At 37.2% G+C, this 19,020-nt stretch overlaps 1 protein-coding gene across 6 annotated transcripts in view; it reads right to left on the bottom strand.

Moving 5' to 3' along the window:
- Positions 1–8,609: 8,609 nt before the first annotated feature.
- The window catches only part of LOC121347891 (COBW domain-containing protein 1-like), a 30,392-nt gene continuing 19,981 nt past the window's right edge, over positions 8,610–19,020 (bottom strand). For 4 of the 6 annotated variants that reach the window (XM_041426889.1, XM_041426892.1, XM_041426891.1 and 1 more), the window contains exons 11-15: positions 14,508–14,559; positions 12,602–12,670; positions 12,435–12,500; positions 10,448–10,577; positions 8,610–9,793 (exon numbers count right to left, since the gene is read on the bottom strand). In XM_041426889.1, coding sequence (XP_041282823.1) covers positions 9,720–9,793; positions 10,448–10,577; positions 12,435–12,500; positions 12,602–12,670; positions 14,508–14,559 — 391 coding nt within the window. In that variant the 3' untranslated portion in view covers positions 8,610–9,719. Of the gene's footprint in view, positions 9,794–10,447; positions 10,594–12,434; positions 12,501–12,601; positions 12,671–14,507; positions 14,560–19,020 lie in introns of all 6 variants that reach the window. The other 2 variants (XR_005954296.1, XR_005954297.1) reach the window with 2 other exon arrangements.

The following is a 19,020-nucleotide window of genomic DNA, read 5'->3' as shown; positions in this document are numbered from 1 at the left end:
GATAATCCAGTTCCTCTTACAGTGGTGTTATCATATCAGGAATAGCATGCACTTACTGTAAGTTGTTAACTTGAGCTATTGAAACAAGAAAGTTCTAAAAATACAATGTCAGTTTATTTAAACCACACCAAAAATTCCAATTCAATTATTATATTGTTTTATTTTTATAAATAAAATTATATATTTTTATTTGTATTATTATGTAATAAGAACAAAACAACTTTTAAACCCCAGTGCTTCCAAATGGGGCATTTTCTACTTTTTTTCTTAAACTTGCAATGATTTTGTTTCAAAATGTAAATTACTTAGGAGTTAAATTAAAAGAGAAAATAAAATTGAAAAATTGGTGGATATTTTGACTGACTTTATCTGTCTTGTCTTTCAGTTCACAAATTAAAGCTTTTCCATGCGAGCATTTCCATTATGTTGGAAAAGACAGAAAAAATGTATTTTATATTCTTATGGGAAAATTAGTTCCCTTGTTGCAGTTTTATTGAGAACTCATGGATATCCATCGAGTTCTTTTCCGGAAATTTTACTTAATCCCCAGAAAGGCTATATTTCACTGCAGCTGCAAGTCTGACATTACTGTAAAACAGGGTGATTGTTTTAAGGAACATTTTCACACAAACTTACATGCAAATTGATTTACAAAGCCCAAACAGCAAAAATTCCCTGAAAACATATTTCTCATAACTGATAAGTGATTTACTGCTATGCCAGCAACTTATGAATGTTGTGTAAGTCAGGTCTGACTTATAAAATTGCCTGTTACTATCTATCTAATCAGGAGAAACAGGAAGGAAGAAAAGGATTGAGAGAAGGAACCAGAACAATCATCAGAGAAAGCAACCCGTATAAAAGGAACATCCTCCAAAAAGTCCAAAGGATGCAGAAAGTTTATTCAAATAGTTTTGCCCACTCTCATGTGAGTGATACTCTCTCTCAAACTGAAAATAGGTTAGGTAATCTTACTTTATGTAAAATTAAGTGTGCAGTCACCACAATCTTGCTAGACTGTGTGACGGAGATAGATATGTTCTGTTTAACAAGCTGTTTGTACTGCCAAGTAAGCACCGTGTTGTCAAGGCCTGATTTAGCAGGAACTTATTTCATAGACACTGTGGAAGCCTTACACTTCCATTTATGGTTATTTACCAATTATGTCACCAGTTAAGAGTGGAAAATTTATCCATATGATTGTCATTCCAGCACATGATACGCAAAGAATAAAACACAGCTTCCAAACTGTTCCTACTGCTGCAGACCTGCAGATTCCCAGTCTGATTTTCAGAGAGGCAAGAAATAGCTACTGCCATGGCATCCAATGAGAGTGACATATGACAAGACCCTCCAGGCTATAATCCTCAGATGACACAATGTTCTACAGTGTTCTACATCTTACAGATACTGCCAGCCAAATGGCCTCTTTCACATCATCACCCACTTGAGCACTGTGGGTTCCCAGCAAACAAGTTACTTCAGGATCTAAAGTCCCCTCCTTACGAGTAAGCATGTACTCTGTATGTATCCGTCCTTCTCAGTAGTGGAATTACTGACTAAAATGAAAACCTCAGCTGAGACACAATGGTTTGATGCTGGGAGCTGGGCAGTGAAAACACAGAAATGGGACATATATTCTCAAATTTATCCTGACTATCTATCTCCTAGCCCAGGGATGCTAGGTAGTAAAAATTGCAGAAATACTGCTGTTTTTCTTGATGTACTAATAGATTAGTACATGAAAAGGAAACTGAATTGATAGCAGAGATCTGTTTTTCATCCATTTTAAAAGCCCATGATTTTTAACATCAAGTCAAAGCAAATAAAAAGTTTAAAAACGCAAAGAAAGAAATGTTCCCACAACACCACTTCACTAACATATCTGAAGGAAGATATACAGTCAACATAATGATTGATACAGGTATTCCTTGCCTTATATATATTTGCCTTCTACAACAATAAAGCAAGAGAATAAAAGCAAAATACCATCACTCTGCTCTGAGTCGTAGTACCTCTGACAAGAACTCAAAGCTTAAACTACTCAGGAGCACAAACACAGAAACACAAACAAACAAGCAAACAAACAAAAAGAATAAAGCAGCATAGAAAAACAGCTCCTTCAAATGGAGGAGGATTTTAATAGCAGCTTTATTTCTGAGCTTTTGGGAAAGGCACGATATGTTTAAGTCTCAGTTCAACAAACAAATTCACTGGCCTTTTAGAAAGCACTTTGACACCTAAGGATTAAAAAGCCCTGTTTTAAGGAAGAGTCACAGACAGAATTCCAGTGATTCTTTAATAAGTGTCAACATCATGATGTAGATCACTTTGCATAATTGCTTAACCATTTGTTTTGGGGGTTTTTTGCACCCACTGAAAAACAAATACTTAACTTCACCACACAGCTGTATCTGACTCTGCCATTTAAGGGGATATTATTGGACAAAGCACTTGAGATTTTTTTTCTCCTTTTAAGAATTCTCTTTCTCATGTCAAGGTCATGTAATTTTTCAGCTATGCCAGGGGACTTGTTTTATCTTCTGACAATGGCTGATGAACGGAAGAAAATTTCTCACAGCAACATACCATGTCTGCTAAACAACCTTTCCATATTCAAATTACTCTGATTTTTTTCTTCTGGAAGATTAGACAGGCATGTGAACAGTCCTTTAAAATTATAAAAATAGTCTGGAAGAAACCTTTCAGTAAGGTCCAGGGAAAAATCATAGAAAACCAGTCAAAGGTGTAATTTCAGAATACCTCAAGAGCTTTATATGCAAATCCTGACTAGCAGCTGAGGACCTGGATGACTGCAGGTGCCACGGTGAGGTGTGGAAAGTGATGAAGCAGCGCCTCCTTCTGTGGGCTTATCTGCTCTGGCTGCAGACAGAGATCTGCAGAGGCTGACAAAGTCTGATTTACTTTTTTCTTTTGTAACTTACCAAATCTTCTAGCTCATCCCTGAAGAGTTTGCTCTTACTTCTCACGACCTGCAAGCCAGGCAGGATGTTTAATTAGGGATATCCATTACTACGTGTGTAATCTGGAATATTGTTATCAAACTAGCTTTCTGTTTTCATGTGTCTTCCGTTCTTGGTTTTGCCTGACCTTTCACCTGGTTCTGCAGCCTACCACTGCAAAAGTGAATCTGTCATTGAACTCGCTTGAACAAGTCTGTCTTATTTAGACCACACTGCTTTTAGAGAAGTAATGTGCTTAGTTACTCTAGAATTACCAGTCCTTTTTCCCCAGGATGCTCCTCTTGCACAGAAGAAAAGGGCTATTTCTACCTACCTGTTTAACTGAGGGTGCTGGTTTGACTTGCTCTTGTTGACCTTTGCCTGTCAGGTTTTACTTTGGATCAGATTATGTCAATGATGCCAATTCCCATCCAGTCACTGTCATGGCTATATAATTAATCAGCAACAATGTCCATCCTGTAGCATCAGGAATAACTGAAGGGTGGGGGGATGTAAGGAGAAAATCCCCACCAAACGAAAAAATTTCTTGAATGCAACACTTTGCACTCTGACCACTCTTTTCAAGAACATGATTAAAGTCATCCCTCTTTCTATGGCAGTAGGGCAGGAAAGCTAAAACTTACCTTCTCAGGCACTTTTGATATCATAATTCAATATTGCAACTGTGTCAGCAAAGTCCTCCATCAAAACCATGAAGTCAGTATTCTCTTACTTTTAGAAGAAAGAGGAAAGACTTTGCAGGGGGAAAAAATCTCACTCCGATTTTAGAGTGAACCATAAGTATAAAGGGATACAGATTTTTATTTTCCATAGTCTCTCTCCTTTGTTAACTAGAAGAAAGCATAAGACCAAAATCAGATAGAATTTCCTAGAAGACTGCATCTGCATCGTTGTACAGGTGACAAAGTTGCTGAAACAAATGTTACCGCTAGATGACACCAAATACTCGTTTAATGTGGCTTTTCCTACCTGTGAGTACATCGGCTACTAGAAGGGAAAAACAAAGAAATAGAGCCGCTGGGATAAATCCTCTTTTGAAACAAATTCGGTTTCCCCTGGAAACAACAGCAGAGGTCTTCTGACTTTAACTGAGTAAAATTTTCTTATTTATTGGATAGCAAAGTCTTTATTTCAGCTTAAGTAATATGCTGCTTTACTCAATTATGTGCTGTCCTCTGAGATATGATTTTCTGATATCCCTGTTTGCAAACCAGAACTCCAGCAACTGTGTCAGTTTTCGTTTTTCTCATCTTCCTCCAATTCCTCTAAGAGAGACTCTGGTCCCACAGGCATGTTTTCAGAAACAAGCAGCAGAACATTTACCAAGAAGCAAATACAACCATTATGATTTTAAAAGTTTTGTTCATTCAGACTGTGATTTATAAGCAAATCAATCTAGTTAAAGATGCCTCTGCTCATTGCAGGGGTTGGACTAGATGGCCTTTGAAAATCCCATCCGATTCTGTGGGATCATTTTATGATTCTGTGATTCTATGGTTATGCTTGAAATCTCCTGGAAAGTACAGCTTAAATGTCATAGGAAAGTCAAGTCTTTGATGAGGTAGCCCCCAGTACATTGATAGCAGCCATATCAATTTATAACAACCAGGTCCTTTCATCTTGTAACATTAGAATGGCATTATGTTGTTATATATTGCTAGCAGGCAATTTTAGTATATATGTAGGTGTTTTTTATAAACTTTCTCTATAAGATGAGATTCAATGCTGTGATTCTAACCAGCCTCTTGTGAATTAAAACAAAATTCTGCACTGGTCAAGACAGAGAGATTTAGCCTTTACTGTTGCATTTAAGTGAAATCATAAAAAATACCAATTTTAACAGTATAAGATTATTATTAGCTGCTCATTCTGATTAAAAAGAAGCTTGAACATTTCAAGAACAGTACAGAAAAAGCAATAAAGAAACCAAATAACAAATTAGTTGTGCTTGTCAATTGAAATTATTGAACTGAAAGAGATGCAGCAGATTTGAATCCTATTAAGAGAGCAATGTGAATTTAATAGGTACTTCAGACTAGCTGAGTGACAGTAAGATCAGTAAGTCCATTCTGCTCAAAGACTGGAAGCACTACAATGAAACCACAATTTAGGCCAGTATTTTAAAGTAAATGCAAGTTCCAAGTGCTTTACTCATTTCTTGATGGGCCATACACATCCTAGACTGCTTGATGCTTAATCTGTTACAGCTGCATTCTTTTCTGAAAATTTCTATGGATGTTGGTGTGCGGGACTGAGGCCAAGGTGCACTGGAACTCTGATGCCTTGAGCGGGTTTCTCTGTGAAGCTGCTGACCATAGCCAGACTCTGATTTCCTCTTTGTTCCCTTTGCTGCACCTACACAGCTGGAAGAGCAAAGGACTATCTGTAGGGCATTGGGATGGGAACGTAGCCTTGTCATCCTGCAGGATGCCACTGCCAGTAACAGGCCACAGGTTTTGCACTGAGTGTGCCTCAGGGTTGAGGTTTGCCACACCTGGTCTGGCCAATCTTTTCCTGACCTGCCTGAAGCTCTGACTTCTTCAATTTATTTGTGACAGCAGTTTCTCTAACTGGCCAGGTGTAAATTGCTAATTTGTTTTACTTTTTTATCCTTGGATGTTACAGCTAGTGTTTTTACAGCTAGTACTAACAAGCTGCCATTCTGTGTAGGATGAGGTATTTATGGTTTTAATGTAAGGATGAAGAATAGGGAAACATGACTGATACAATATCAGCGACCTTGAGAAGTGGAGACAAGTGTTGTAGAGGAGTACAGGCATAAGGGGAGACAAGAAATGCAGCTTAGGCCTAGCACTGGAATCCCACTGCTATAAACAATTCACCTACCATCAGTCAAAACCATGCAGATCTGGACCTGTATGTAGTGTATATAATGTATATACAATTTATACAACAAATGTGGATGTAATGTGAAGCTGTAGAGCAGTGCAGGTGAGCAAATTATGGTTGCTCATGTGGACTGCAGGAGGAGTAACAAAAAAAGGATACTGTTTGGCCCCATGTTCCTGGTAGCAGAGGAAATGCCCCACAAGGAGAGGCAGATGCTGTTGCTCTGAACTCTACAGGGCTGCTGACAGCAGTTGAGAAAGAGGGTGGCTCAAGAGGACAGCAGGTGGCTGGGAATCCAACCCTGTCCCCTCTGGTCACATCCTGCCTACAGGAGCTGGAATGGAACATGGACAACATGTTCCATGCTCCAGCAGGTGGGAGGTTTTACATAAGGATTTAAAAGAATCTAGAAAAATACTACCAAATTTGGAACTGCCTAAATTTTTAAAGGACATAATAAATTAAACCATCCATTCATCTTCCCAGGTAGTTTCTAAAGATTAGACCTAACAGGTGATATAAACAAATGACACAGGAGTGCAAGATTATATTTTTTGTTAAAGTTTAACAGAGCTTCCAAAAACATGTGGAAAGTATATTGTGGGGGAAAATGGAGCTTTGTAAAGTCCATTTCTGCAGATGTTTGATATTCATGAAGGCACAGGAGTGACCAAATCATTGCAATTTGCCTCTAGGACAGAAACAACTCAGCCTCTTCTAGGTAACAAAATGTGTGGGGTTTGTTGACAAGATCACTTCCTACCTAGAGCTTTGTGGCCCTTGGTGGAGGGACTGAAGCACCATTACTGCCATCTGGCTGGGAAGTAGGGCCAGTCTAGATGGCCATCATTTCTTCAGGCGTGGCTGTGCCCCTGTTGGAACCTGCACAGGAAGAGCTGCTAATGCTTGTCTTCACCAGATCCCTCCTCACCCCAACCTGAGCATCCCCTGGCTGCCCCACCATCCATACCACAACTCCAAGGCAGGCCTGAGTGGTGTGTGCCTGTCCCTTTCACCCTCCCCCACAACCTTACTTCAACCCAATTGTAGCTCTTTGGAGAAGGCCATCCTTGGCATAGCTCCCAGTAATACAAATATTACAGCAATTTCACAGCTTTTACAGAGCTGTCATTATCTTTCCTCCTCTTCTGGTTCTGGCATGATGCAAAGACATGACATAGCACCCCAGGCTGGGCATGTAAGAACAGACCAGAAAATACTGGTTAAATAAATATCCAGGAAATGTAACCAGTGGTCTTCTTGGGAGATGGGTGTGGATAGATAGAATGTAGGAGAATAGAGATAGTGGTGAAGGTAACCTTGCCCCTAAGGAGTTACAGCTGTGCTAATTATCTAGAATTAGCAACAGGCCTTAATAGGCCACAGCTGGATCCAGTTAGGAGAGGTATTGTAAAAGAGTAGGTTGGCTGGTTGAGAAGGTTGGATGGGGTTTGTTGGCTGTGCTGAGAAGGAGTCAGTGCCGTGAGGATTCACCAAGAAGGTAAGAAAGTGCCCATGAGAAATCACCAAGAAGGTATGAAACCTTTGCAACAAGATGGCAACAGATGGGGATAAAGATGAGGTGCTTGGCATTTTTCTAGTGTCACTGAGTGTGAACAGAATTGGGAACAAAGCACTGGGGCATCCTGACAGCCAGCAAGAGGAGTACAAACTCCACCCCTGCTGAGGTGCTGCTTGCTCTCCATCCCAGGGGATGCCTTGAAATATGCAGGCAGTTTACAGAAGACAAGCAGAGACAAAGATGTGCATACTGACTAGAGCTTCTCTGACACGAACACTGCAAGTAGTGCAGGGAAAGTCCTAGCAAGAAAGGGTAAGTGGTACCAACATGAGCTATACAAAGTGCAGAGCCTATACTTCCAGCTGCAGAGATGCCCTTCTAAAGCAACAAAAACCCCCGGTATATTGACAGTCATCATGGAAGTTTTAGAGTGTGGTGGGTGAACAAATATTAAAAAATAAGCATCCAAAAAATGATTCTGTGTAAACCATCCATGGCTTTTACCCTTACGACTCATGGTTGAAGCTCTTATTAGGTCTCTGAACTTTTTTCAAATTGAAAGTTAGCAACACTTCAGAGGTTAATTGCTTCAAAGAGAAAAAAGTTCCTCCATTATGTGAGGCATTTATAAGATAAGAGGTATTTTGATCACTTTTTCCTATGACAAATGGAAGCAAAAGCACCAAAAATTATAAATGTGTTATCCACAAATTTAAATTCATGTGATCTTATTACTCAATGAGTAACAGTGATGGCAATCATTTGACAAATTTTCATGCAGGACTATGTGTCATTTATGCAGTCCATAACAGTGTGAGAACATATACTAGTTTTAAAAATGAAGAGTTCTAACTGCTATGGGAAACAGTATCACTCAGCTATAACAGGTCACTCAAATGTCACCAAGGTCTGCTAAACAGAAAGCAACATGGTGTAAGCAGATTGCTCTCTTTATACCTTGCTTTAGAGAAAAAATTAAATCCTGAAAACTACTTCAAGTTATAAAACTACTTCAAGTTATAAAACTACTTCTAATGTGAGCAATGAAGTCATGCCCACTGATGTATCTACTGGGAGAGTAAAGAGCTCTATCTTAGCTAAGATACATGATTTAAGTATTTTAATCAGTTGAGACACCAGCTCTAGGCAGTGAAAGATTAATGTCTTCATCCTCAGCTCTTTTGAAAACAAATTCCAAACTCATATATTCCAGTAGAAGCAAAGTGAAAAAATTTAAGACTGCTGACACTGGCTGAAGGAGACTGAGAGAATGGCCCTCTTTCTTTATTTTTAATGTTAGCTGTGAGACAAGTAAAACACTCCTTGTAGTGAAAACAAGTTTCTGCTTACTCAGACACATCACCAAGCATCCACAGCAAGCACTATAGCTGAAAGTCCATCCTTCAGAACTGCATGTTCTAGAATTTTGTTTGCAAACATTTCTAATTCTATATTATCTTCCTGCATTGACTCATTTTGCTTTCACACAGCTGTAGTCAAAATTCCTCTAAAGCTAAGAGGTGAACAGAGAGTACTGGAGAATGTACAGGGCAGGAAGTTAAACTCTAAATTGTAATGAGTAGAGAGATAAAATCTTCACACTAGGTTTTCAAAGTAGTGTCACAGAACCCCATAAGAAAAAATTGCAGAACAGCCTGAACACAGTGGAAATGTGCAGTCCTCATTTCCCCAGATCGTGAACTGCCAGGGTGATGGCCTAGAAGATCGAAGAGTTCAGCTACCTCTTTCAAACTGCTGACAATGTGACCAAACACTGCATTCACAGCTTTTTTGTAGACAGCATTTACTCCACATGATCTTGTGCCTCTGCTACCTGTGTATTTGGTTTCATTACACAACAGGTTTACAGGTAGAACAGTACCTGGGATGGGTGCATACACTCAAAAATCACAAAGCAAGTGGAAAGAGATGGAAGACAGTTTAATAGTAAACACTAAACATTTTGTACTGTGATTACATCACTGGCAATAATCACTATTGCTTCATTCCCAGTGGAAGAGAGTTAGCAAGAGAAAGCACTAGGCTTCAAACATGTTTCCCATACCCTTACAGTAATGCTTCCTAACAGCCTTTTGCCTCTCTCCATTTCTGCACAGTTACATGATGTTGCTGACACAGCTTCAGCCAAATCCAAAAAGGAGAATTGTGTTTGATTCTAGACCATAAGAGCTAATCTTAAAGCAGTAGGTTAGCTGGAATTCTTAGGAAGACTTCAGGGTTCAACTGTTGCATAAACTGCAAGAGGATATAGAAACTACAATAGTCCATGCCATTCAGTCTTTTCTCCCCTAAAATCCTTGCAGAATCAAACCAGACATTTCATCTTTCTTTATAGTTTTATGTCAACTGTTTCCTCCTTCTTCTCTCACAGTGGCTATGAATACTTCTTTGATGATCTCCTTATCCAGGTTCCTGCCTGTAAAGAGAAATAAAATATCTAACTGTATCTTAGAGCGCATTACAAAAAATCACACACAAGTAGCTTCTTCTAATCTAAGAAAGTGTTTATTATATCAATCAGTGAGAATAGCAGTATTAAAATTAAGGTAACAGCAGACTTCAAGCTGCACAAATAAGGGAAAGGGGAAAAAAGTAGGATTTTTTTTGGTAATAAAATACTTTGCACAGCAAACAAATCAACAGAAAATAGAAACACAGAACCTCAGCGTTGCAAGTTTTCCAAAACCAAAACTGATTTTAAACATTTTAAAGCTAAAATAACCTTCCTTACAGTTACTAAATATTTGATCAAACATTCAAACTATTCCCATCACCCAATTTACAACTACAGAAATAAGATTAAATATGCCAACATAATTTATGAAAGCTTAGTATTTTATTGATTTGATTTGTTTTGATTTTGTGGCACTAATAGGGATAGTGTAGACTTCTCTCAGCTGCAATTTTGAACTTCAGGAAGTTTTGATGGATAAGTCTTTAAAAGAGGGTTATGCTGAACATGCTCACTGCACTAATTCTGGCCAGTTTAGCCTGATTGCTTTTCACTGGCCAAGTCTGTGAGCCTGTCTGTCCAGCTTCTTAAACTAGGAGATGTGTAATTTCCTCTTACCAATTAGGACCAGCCTGTTTGTTCTCTTTTCATCTTCCTTCCAGACTACTGAAGTCTCTTCTAGGTCATAGAGCTCATGGACACCTTGGACTATCACTTGATGAGATTTGCCTTGAATAGATACCAGTCCCTTATCAGAAAAATAACTGTTAGGGTATATAAACAAAACTTTAAAAATAAAATATATAAGAGGGGAACCAAAACTTTCAATCAAGTTCAAGCAGGCAACAGTACTTCTGGCACCTATGCACTTGTTAGACAAAATAAACATATTATCAATCAACACATCTACTCATAACATCCATTTTCACATCTCCTTATTTTGTTAAAGGCTAAGAATTCCACTTTATCATACTTTGTCTTCTGTTCATTTGTCAGTACCTGGCCTGCCCAAACAAAAATTAGATGTCATCATCTACTATGCCTCTTTGAATACATATATGGTGTTTAACATGGGAGTCCATGAAAGCCTGCCTGCCAACAAAATGATGTAAAATGAACAAAAATGTTTGTTTCGGATTAATCAAATTAAGCTCTTATGCTCAGTATATTTACTTTCCTGAAACAGAATCTCTGAATATTGGAGAAAGAATAAACATTTGTGAAGTAAAACAACCAGCAACAGACTTAGAAGGGATCACAGTCAGTGTGAGTCCATTAATTCACATATCAAAAGCTCTATTAAAACAGTTTTCATCACTATATAGCAAAATGTTCTAAAATATTTTAGTGGAACACGTTCTGTAAAACATGTCTTATACTTCCTGGAAGTTCCTCCCAGAATTTGCCCTAAACCAGGACACTTACTTAAAAAAGGAAAGAGTTAAAAATATTTCATGAAGTAAGTCTCCATTTGACCTATTAGCTGGAATTCTACGACTATTACTACCAAAAGGATTATGACTGCAGATAAAATATAAACATAAAAGCAACAAACTTTGGAACCTATTGTGTAATTAGTTGCCTGGGGTTCATTTGCTTTGCTGTATTTGTCTGTGACTGAGGGACAGCACACATCTTATCACAGGCTTCACATCTCATTAAGGATTAATTTGATTCCAATGCTCAATATACCAAAAACGTGCTTGTGCATTACTGCTTTTTAGGGAGCTTCAGATACATCAGTGGCTACTCTCTTCTATTTATTAGAAAGAAGAAGACCAGGATACTCTAATTTTGTTGCTGAGAAAGAAAGGAAACAACTTTCCTTCTAATAAAACTAGAATAATAATGTTGCTATCTATGATGGTTAAGGGTTCTCAGGTAACAAACAAGAGCTTTACTTTCTTGTATTTCTTACAGTCTGACAAATTACTGGATTCTCATTTTTTCATTATTTACTTGGCTGCTTGGTATAAGGTAAATGAAAGTAGATACTAAATTGTCACCTCTACTCTTCTCCAAACCAAGCAACTGAAAAACATACAAAGTGCCCATGAAGATGAATACTTATGAGCTGTGTCTTTAAAACTACAGCCTGGCATATATACTGTATAATACTGTATATTACTTTATATACTGTAAAAAGTTGTTAATTGTAGACCACAACTACTACTGCATTCCTATGTTACGCCAAATTTAATTTGTGCATATTATGGCAACAATTTTAAGTACACCTAGAAATCTATAGGATCCAATCTACAGTATCCCAACCCTAGATATGTGAGACGGATGAAACTCTCAAAGCAATGGAGGAAAAAAATTAAAAGTGATTTAACTATGGCTTAATTTTTAACCCTGCCACTGATGTCCCAGGACTATACATCTGCCCTCCCCATTCAAAACAAGCAGGATCAATGTTTGCTCCTCTGCCAGATATCTCTTTCTGAGTCCTTCATGGAACAAAAACTTGCTACTCTCCATTTCACCTGCTCTGCTACAGTGATCAGCAGCACCTTTGATAGATCTGTAAGTGAGAGCACAATGCAGTTTTTTAGGTGTAAAGATGGAAAGCATAAAACAAAGAAGCTGATAATTTCTGACTAACCTTCAGTCTTATGACATCCATGGTGCATCCAGTCTTATCTTTCACATTCTTCTCCCACAGGAGATTCTATGAAAAGAAAAAGTTGTTTCCATAAACAAAGTGGCATGAGATGAGTTTCTATAAAAAGCTACAATGATTTTTTGAGTTCAAAGTGATATATTACTTACCTGAATAAAGAGATTTAAGTTTTCTTCTTTTATATTTCCTGGCACTTCAAATGTTACTGTAATTATAGCCTGCAAACGGCAAGATGCATTTATTATTACCACACTGAATAAACATCCCATAACAGTAATTTCAAAAAGTATGCTTTATGACTTGGCCTCATAAAAAGGCAAGTATATGACAAGATCAAATTTAAAAAAAAAAAAATCTCTATTTCTGTTCTGCTCTAATTCGCTAAATTAAGCTCTACTTTTTGTTTCTGATTGGGTGTGCACTTACAGGGCATACACAATGCCTCAAACAGTTTAATGCCATTAGCTGCTACCATGTAATCCTTTGCTGTACAGATTATTATGATCAAGCTTTCAAATATGGTTAACTATGCTATTTTTTTGGCTTACTGATCTTGCAGACAATTCTATCAGACAAAAAATAAGCAACACAGTTTTCATAAAAGGCAATCTGTACTTGCCTTGTAAAAAAAGCTGTTTATAAACAGACTATGTAGGAATAGATTCAGAAAATCAAGATGTCTGAAGTTAAGTTTTGTGCCAGCTAACTGCTCAGGATCAATTATCAAAAGAAAATATGAAAATAAAACATGTAGTTTAAAATTAATGATTTATTTGAAGACAAAATAATGTCTTATTTTTGTCACTGTAACTGCTCAGTGGTATGAAAGAACAGAGAGGGAATTACTTCCTGAAATGGTTTCAAACAACTACTTTCTGATGACTAGTCTAACTTAAGGAAAGAAAAATTAAAGCAACAAGCAGCAAATGTTTGTCCTAATGACCAAGTAAACTTATCTAAATAACCAAGAGCTAACACTCTGAGCAGTTTCAAAACACGTCAGACCGACATTCCCTGTGCTCCCAGCACACTGCAGTTTGTTTCTGTTGACCTTCAACATGAAGATAATAAGCACACTTTGTCTTACAACAAGGACTTGCAGAATACTGTGAGAACTGTTCTGCCCTCATTATGCCTCAAATGTCTCAACAATCATCTTAAATATGTGGGTGTTAAACTAAACACAGATAGTAACAGTGAATTCTGTCGAATGGCTCCACACTACAAAACTACAATAATCTCCTTAATAATATAAGGATACTACAACTCATAACATTCAGGAAGGATTCTACTTAACATTTCCATCTACTTTAGGGATCTATTAAGAGTCTATAACTGAGCATATTTTAAAATTTTGATTAAACAAAAATATCAACATTGTCATTGTAATTATAGTTAAGCACAAACTGATTTTGCATTTCATCTTTAGTTCCAAAATTAAATTATAATTGCCTTTTCCTGTTTTCAAGACCAGCAACTTCACAGTTAAAATATGCAGTTTAAAAAGAAAAAACACAGGTATTGTATGCACCATAATTTAACCTGAAAATTAAATTTAATCATAGAAATCTGCAGAAAGCTCATTTTTCTAAGACATCTTAAAAAAAATGGAAGTTTTTACTTTTTTGCAGCCACTGAGGGGACTCGTGGCCTATGGGTGAACCCTACCCACCTAGGTACACCAGAGAGATTTTGTTTTGGATAGAAAACCCACAGGACAGACTGGCTAGAAATTTAGGACTTGTTTCTGCAAATACCTAAAAAAAAAGTAGTTCTATTTGGTTCACTAATACTCTCAATGTGAATCAACCAATGACATGACTGTCTGGAGCACTGGAAGCTTATAAGCCATTTTTAAAAGTGAGACTTAATATAGCCATTTAGAATCTATCTACCACAAAGCACATTCCTTTTGTATAATCTAGGTCATCTTCCAAATACCCTAGAACACATTACTCCCTAACTGAAACCTTCTGAAATGGTAACAAAATTAGCATGCAATATTGAACAGCCCTGTTGTTGCAAAAACATAAAAGCAGTATTTTTGGTAATTACCTTATCTAGATGTGCATGTGTTGTCTTTACATGCTCAAGCTTTTTCTGCAAACTGAAAATAAATGAAGTTAAATGTCACATCTCAGTAGGGTTGGCAAAATGTCATTATTTCAAAATTTTAAAAATTCCAGTATTGCAGAGTAAAGCTGAAATATCAAAGATAGATTATATATTCAGAATAAGCTTCAGCAGTTAATTAATTTTTAATCTCAAAATACAAATGTTTAATTGTATTTTATATAGTTAATTGTTTGTTAGAAAATTAGGCTTTTTATAACATAAAGAGAATTACTGTCCTAATTTGCAATATCTTCAGGATTAAAAACATTTATACTTCAATGAATACAAAACCCTTGATACTCCTTTCTGCAAAAAAGGCAAACAACATCATTAAAACAAGCAAGAAAAAATAAACCACTAGAATTTATTAATAGATGTTCATTTTAAAAAACTTTACAATTATTTGAAAATAAAGAATGTACAGAGCTGTTGCTTGAGAGAATGAAATCTATAGCACGAATTGAAATGCTGTATACCAGCTTTCACTTCTCAGCTGTACAGCTCACTTCCACTGTGCAGTGTGCCTGCTAACTCAAAACAGATACTCTCTACTCAACAAGACCCTAAGTTCAAGCTCTACTTGCGAACCTCTTTTGTAAACTAATATTTAGGGTCCTACTGCATCTTTTTGTGTGACAACACAAAACTGTACTGCAGCTTTAGATTCCACATCCACATCTGTCTCAATCAAGACAGCACAAAATTTCTTCAAATACCGTCTTCTGTACTGTTTTCTCTCTATATTGTGAATAACACACAGAAAAGAAATACTGTAGCACAAGTTACTATAATGCCCTCTGCCACTTCAGAGAAGATTGCCCATAAAAACCCCTCCTCCTAATTTGACAACTGTAAAATTTTAAGAAGCCTTTATGGTGGTGAAAAAAGGCACTGTCTGCTACAGAAATAGTATTTCCTTTGCTTTATTGTCTTATTCTCATAGTACCCTTCTGAGAATCCAGAATTCATGATGTATTTCCTGTGACTTCAGGATATATACAGACTACATGGTTCTGTCACACAGGCACACCATTTCTGCTGACAGAAATCCTTCCTGCAGTATGCCATTAAAAGAAAAAAATATTAATGTACTGGTGTGTATTGTGTTCAAGTGGTGCTCGATGCAAAGAATTTTTCTACTCAGGTGATGGTACTGAAACCACCACTGATATTTTATGCAAGTATTTCAGTGTCTAGGAAATAAAAACAGGGTAAGCAATTTTGCTGTGCTGAGTTCAAACATAAACAAAATAAACTGAACTTTACTTAAGTAGTCTACAATTTTCTTGATAATTTAGAATTTGTCTTTAAATGCTGACATTTTAGAGTGTTTCCTCTATTTTAATACCAAATATTGGGAAGCTCTAAGTAACTGAGTGAGATAAGAGACAAGACTAGACTGAGGAAAGCAATAAAGATATTTTTGTCAGCTCCTTAAGAACTTTCTCAGATCTGTGGAGTGCAGCAAACTAGTAAACTTTGCAGAACACCACCTAATATTACAAGTAATCAGATCTAACTGTGAACTGCTGTTAACAGGAACAATCTTTTTCTGGTTCACATCTTTTTACTGCGTTATCTCTGCTGTGTGGCTCCAGTATGAGTCAATTCAGTTAGCTGATCAATTATAAGAACTTGGAGCATGAGTTTATAAATTAACAGTTATCTATTGCCTCTAAAGGATATATCAGTCTCCCTCCTTCCTTGACTTCGTTTTGGATGCCTAGTTTTGTATTTCGCTGATGCTGCCATTGGTAAAAATCTTTAAACAAACACTACAGTATTTCTCTGATTAGACAAAAGCCAGTGCCAGCAAAAAACCCACAAAACCTATCATTTTGATAGTACTGTACCAGTTCAGAGGGAAATCTCACAAGTACATGTTATGTAATAGAGGTTACTAATTTGCATGTCCTGCAATTTCTCCCTGTGAATAAGGAATTGCTCCGTTCCATTATCTGAAGTGAAAAGTCTGTATCCATGAAGAAGAATGAAGCTGATACGACCCTCCTTTTCCCTCCTTTACTGTGGAAGGAGCTAACAGTGGGCCGGTTAGCTGAAGGAGCAAGAAGCAAAGAAGTAGCTGATAAGGAGCTGTCTTCAAGGCTGTAACCAAGGAGACCAAGAGAAGTGAGGAACAGAAGAAAGACAAGTGCTACGCAGCTATATGGAGTATTTTTAGAAAGTTAGTTAAGTCACTGTAACTTTTCACCAATGGTGTTATGTTGATTTATTGTAGCCAATAGTTAAGGTAGAAGAAGTATAAACTATCACAGAGTGTATAAAAAGTCAGACATATTTTGTATTAAAGAGATGCCAAATGAGACTTCTTCTGGTCTCTTTGTTGTGTCGTGACCACCCCAACAACGACATCTGGTGACCCCCTGACGTGATAAGATATCCTTATCGAGATACTCAGTCGAACCCTTATCGGGATCCCAGCGATTAGCAACCGTGACCCACTGGGAAGGAGTGGGGGGGGCAGTGGTTGGTGAAGCGAGTGTGGCAGTAAGTGCCATAAGAAGGTCCGGACCTGATTTTCTTCTATCAAGACACCTGGAATTAAGTGAGCCACCAACTAATAATAATAAGAAATATTTTATTTCAAGAAGAAGAGACTGTCTTAACTGCATGGTAAGTTTTGTTAGGAAAAAAGGAGAGTTGGACTCAAGGTTTTGGCACCGATCCTGGTGCTACATTTAATATTAAGGCATGAACAAAAGTCAAAAACAGATTGTGAGAAATTATCAGGACAAGAAATGAAAACGCTATCAGTTTAGCTGTTACGCGGAGATCGCTCTTTGAGGCATTGAAACAATAGAAAGCAGAGCGGGATGCAGTCGAAGACTTGGGGCTGATATCAGACACTCATAGGGGGGTGCAAACGGGGCCTCTGAACCTGTTGAATCTATCTCTGAAGAACGTGCAAGTGCTGTGAAAACTTCTGGGCAAGCTGCCAAGGCTTCTGAGAAAGCCGCCAAAACTTCTGAGCGAACTGCCATCGTGTCTTCTTATCAGACTCCTCAACCTCTCTATCTTACACCTGGGCAGCAGCGATGATGCCTGCACCAGTTCGCTGAGCTGTCTCTGGGAGAGAGACGAGCCCAGCCGTCTGCCCCCCCGTTTCCTTCTACTCTGGCCCAGCCAGTTGCCCCCCCGCTCCCCTCTGAACTCTATAGAAGATCTGTATAGACAATCTGTAAAGTCGTATCCGCTGCCTGACAACAACAGTTTAGAGTTTTGGAGCTTGTTGATATTGAATGTGTAACATTTATTATTCTTAATCTTTATAAGTAATACTGATGACTAATGATGGTTGTTGATGTTATATGAATACCTTAAAAAAGTTGGTTTTACCTCTTCAAACACTTCCTGTTGATAAGTTGATTCTATAATTAGAATTCTCAGATTTTTGTGATAAGAAAGATCATTAAGGTATTGTTGTAGTATTTACAGCCGGCTTTCATGTGTTTCTCTGTTTCTTTGTGTGATCATCTATAAAACACGTGTCCCTTCAAGATCCTGTAATTTTATCTCTTAACTACTCATAGGTTTTAAGTTGTTATCCAGATTGTTAATTTCATGAGTTTTCTTCAGTCATTGTTATAAAAGTACTCCAGCAAAGAGTTCAGTTGTAATGTTAACTTCTTAGAGTTTTTAAGTTCAATTTTGTATTAAGTAATCAGTCTTTCATTCAGTTACATTTTCTCCATTTTATGAGTTTTTGTATAAACCTTTAAATCATAATATGATTCAAATGATAAATTCATTTTTGTGTAGAAATTAATCACTCTGTGTCCAAATTTAAGCACACAATCCTAATTGTGACCAGATTCAGATCTCTAAAGAAAAAGTTTGTCGTGTTTGAAAAATTTTCATCCTGACAAAAACTTCAGAAGAATTCAATGATTTCATAGTGTGAATGATTTTTAACCCTAAAGTTTCTTATTCATAGTTGTTTTTAAGAATTTTGTTTTGGAAAGTATGTTAAATAATACCCACCACCTAGACTTCGAGCTCTAGCCAAGCTCCAGCTCTACTTAGATAGAGTAATTGACAACCAACCCAAATATTTTTCTGCAGCAAAAAAGTATTCGAGTCCTTTTGACTTGACAATTTGACAGCTGAACCAATTTTCAAAGAAAACTTAAAAAAACATTAATCCGAACATGATTTCTTCCATTCTCTGTTGTTTTAAAGCTTGTCAGCTGTTGTAGACCCTAAGATGACAGTTTAGTGCTTGATAATTGTATGATTTCACATGTCTTATTGATTAATTGTATCATTTAGTTAATTTCTAATTACTGTTATATTATATGTTTCTATACAATTTTGTAAAGCAAAACAGATCAAAGTTTCATTTTCACATCAAGACCCATTCTTCACCACTAGAATCTTGAAAAAGTTCTTCAGTCCCTGTGGGGACGTGGATTTATTTGTGTTTTAACAAGTA

This window comes from Onychostruthus taczanowskii, unplaced genomic scaffold, assembly GCF_017590055.1.
Source record: "Onychostruthus taczanowskii isolate IOZ18803 unplaced genomic scaffold, ASM1759005v1 scaffold96, whole genome shotgun sequence".
In the NCBI taxonomy this organism is placed as follows: domain Eukaryota; kingdom Metazoa; phylum Chordata; class Aves; order Passeriformes; family Passeridae; genus Onychostruthus; species Onychostruthus taczanowskii.
The sequence above is the reverse complement of the archived record's forward strand: the minus strand, read 5'-3'. Positions and strand labels throughout refer to the sequence as shown.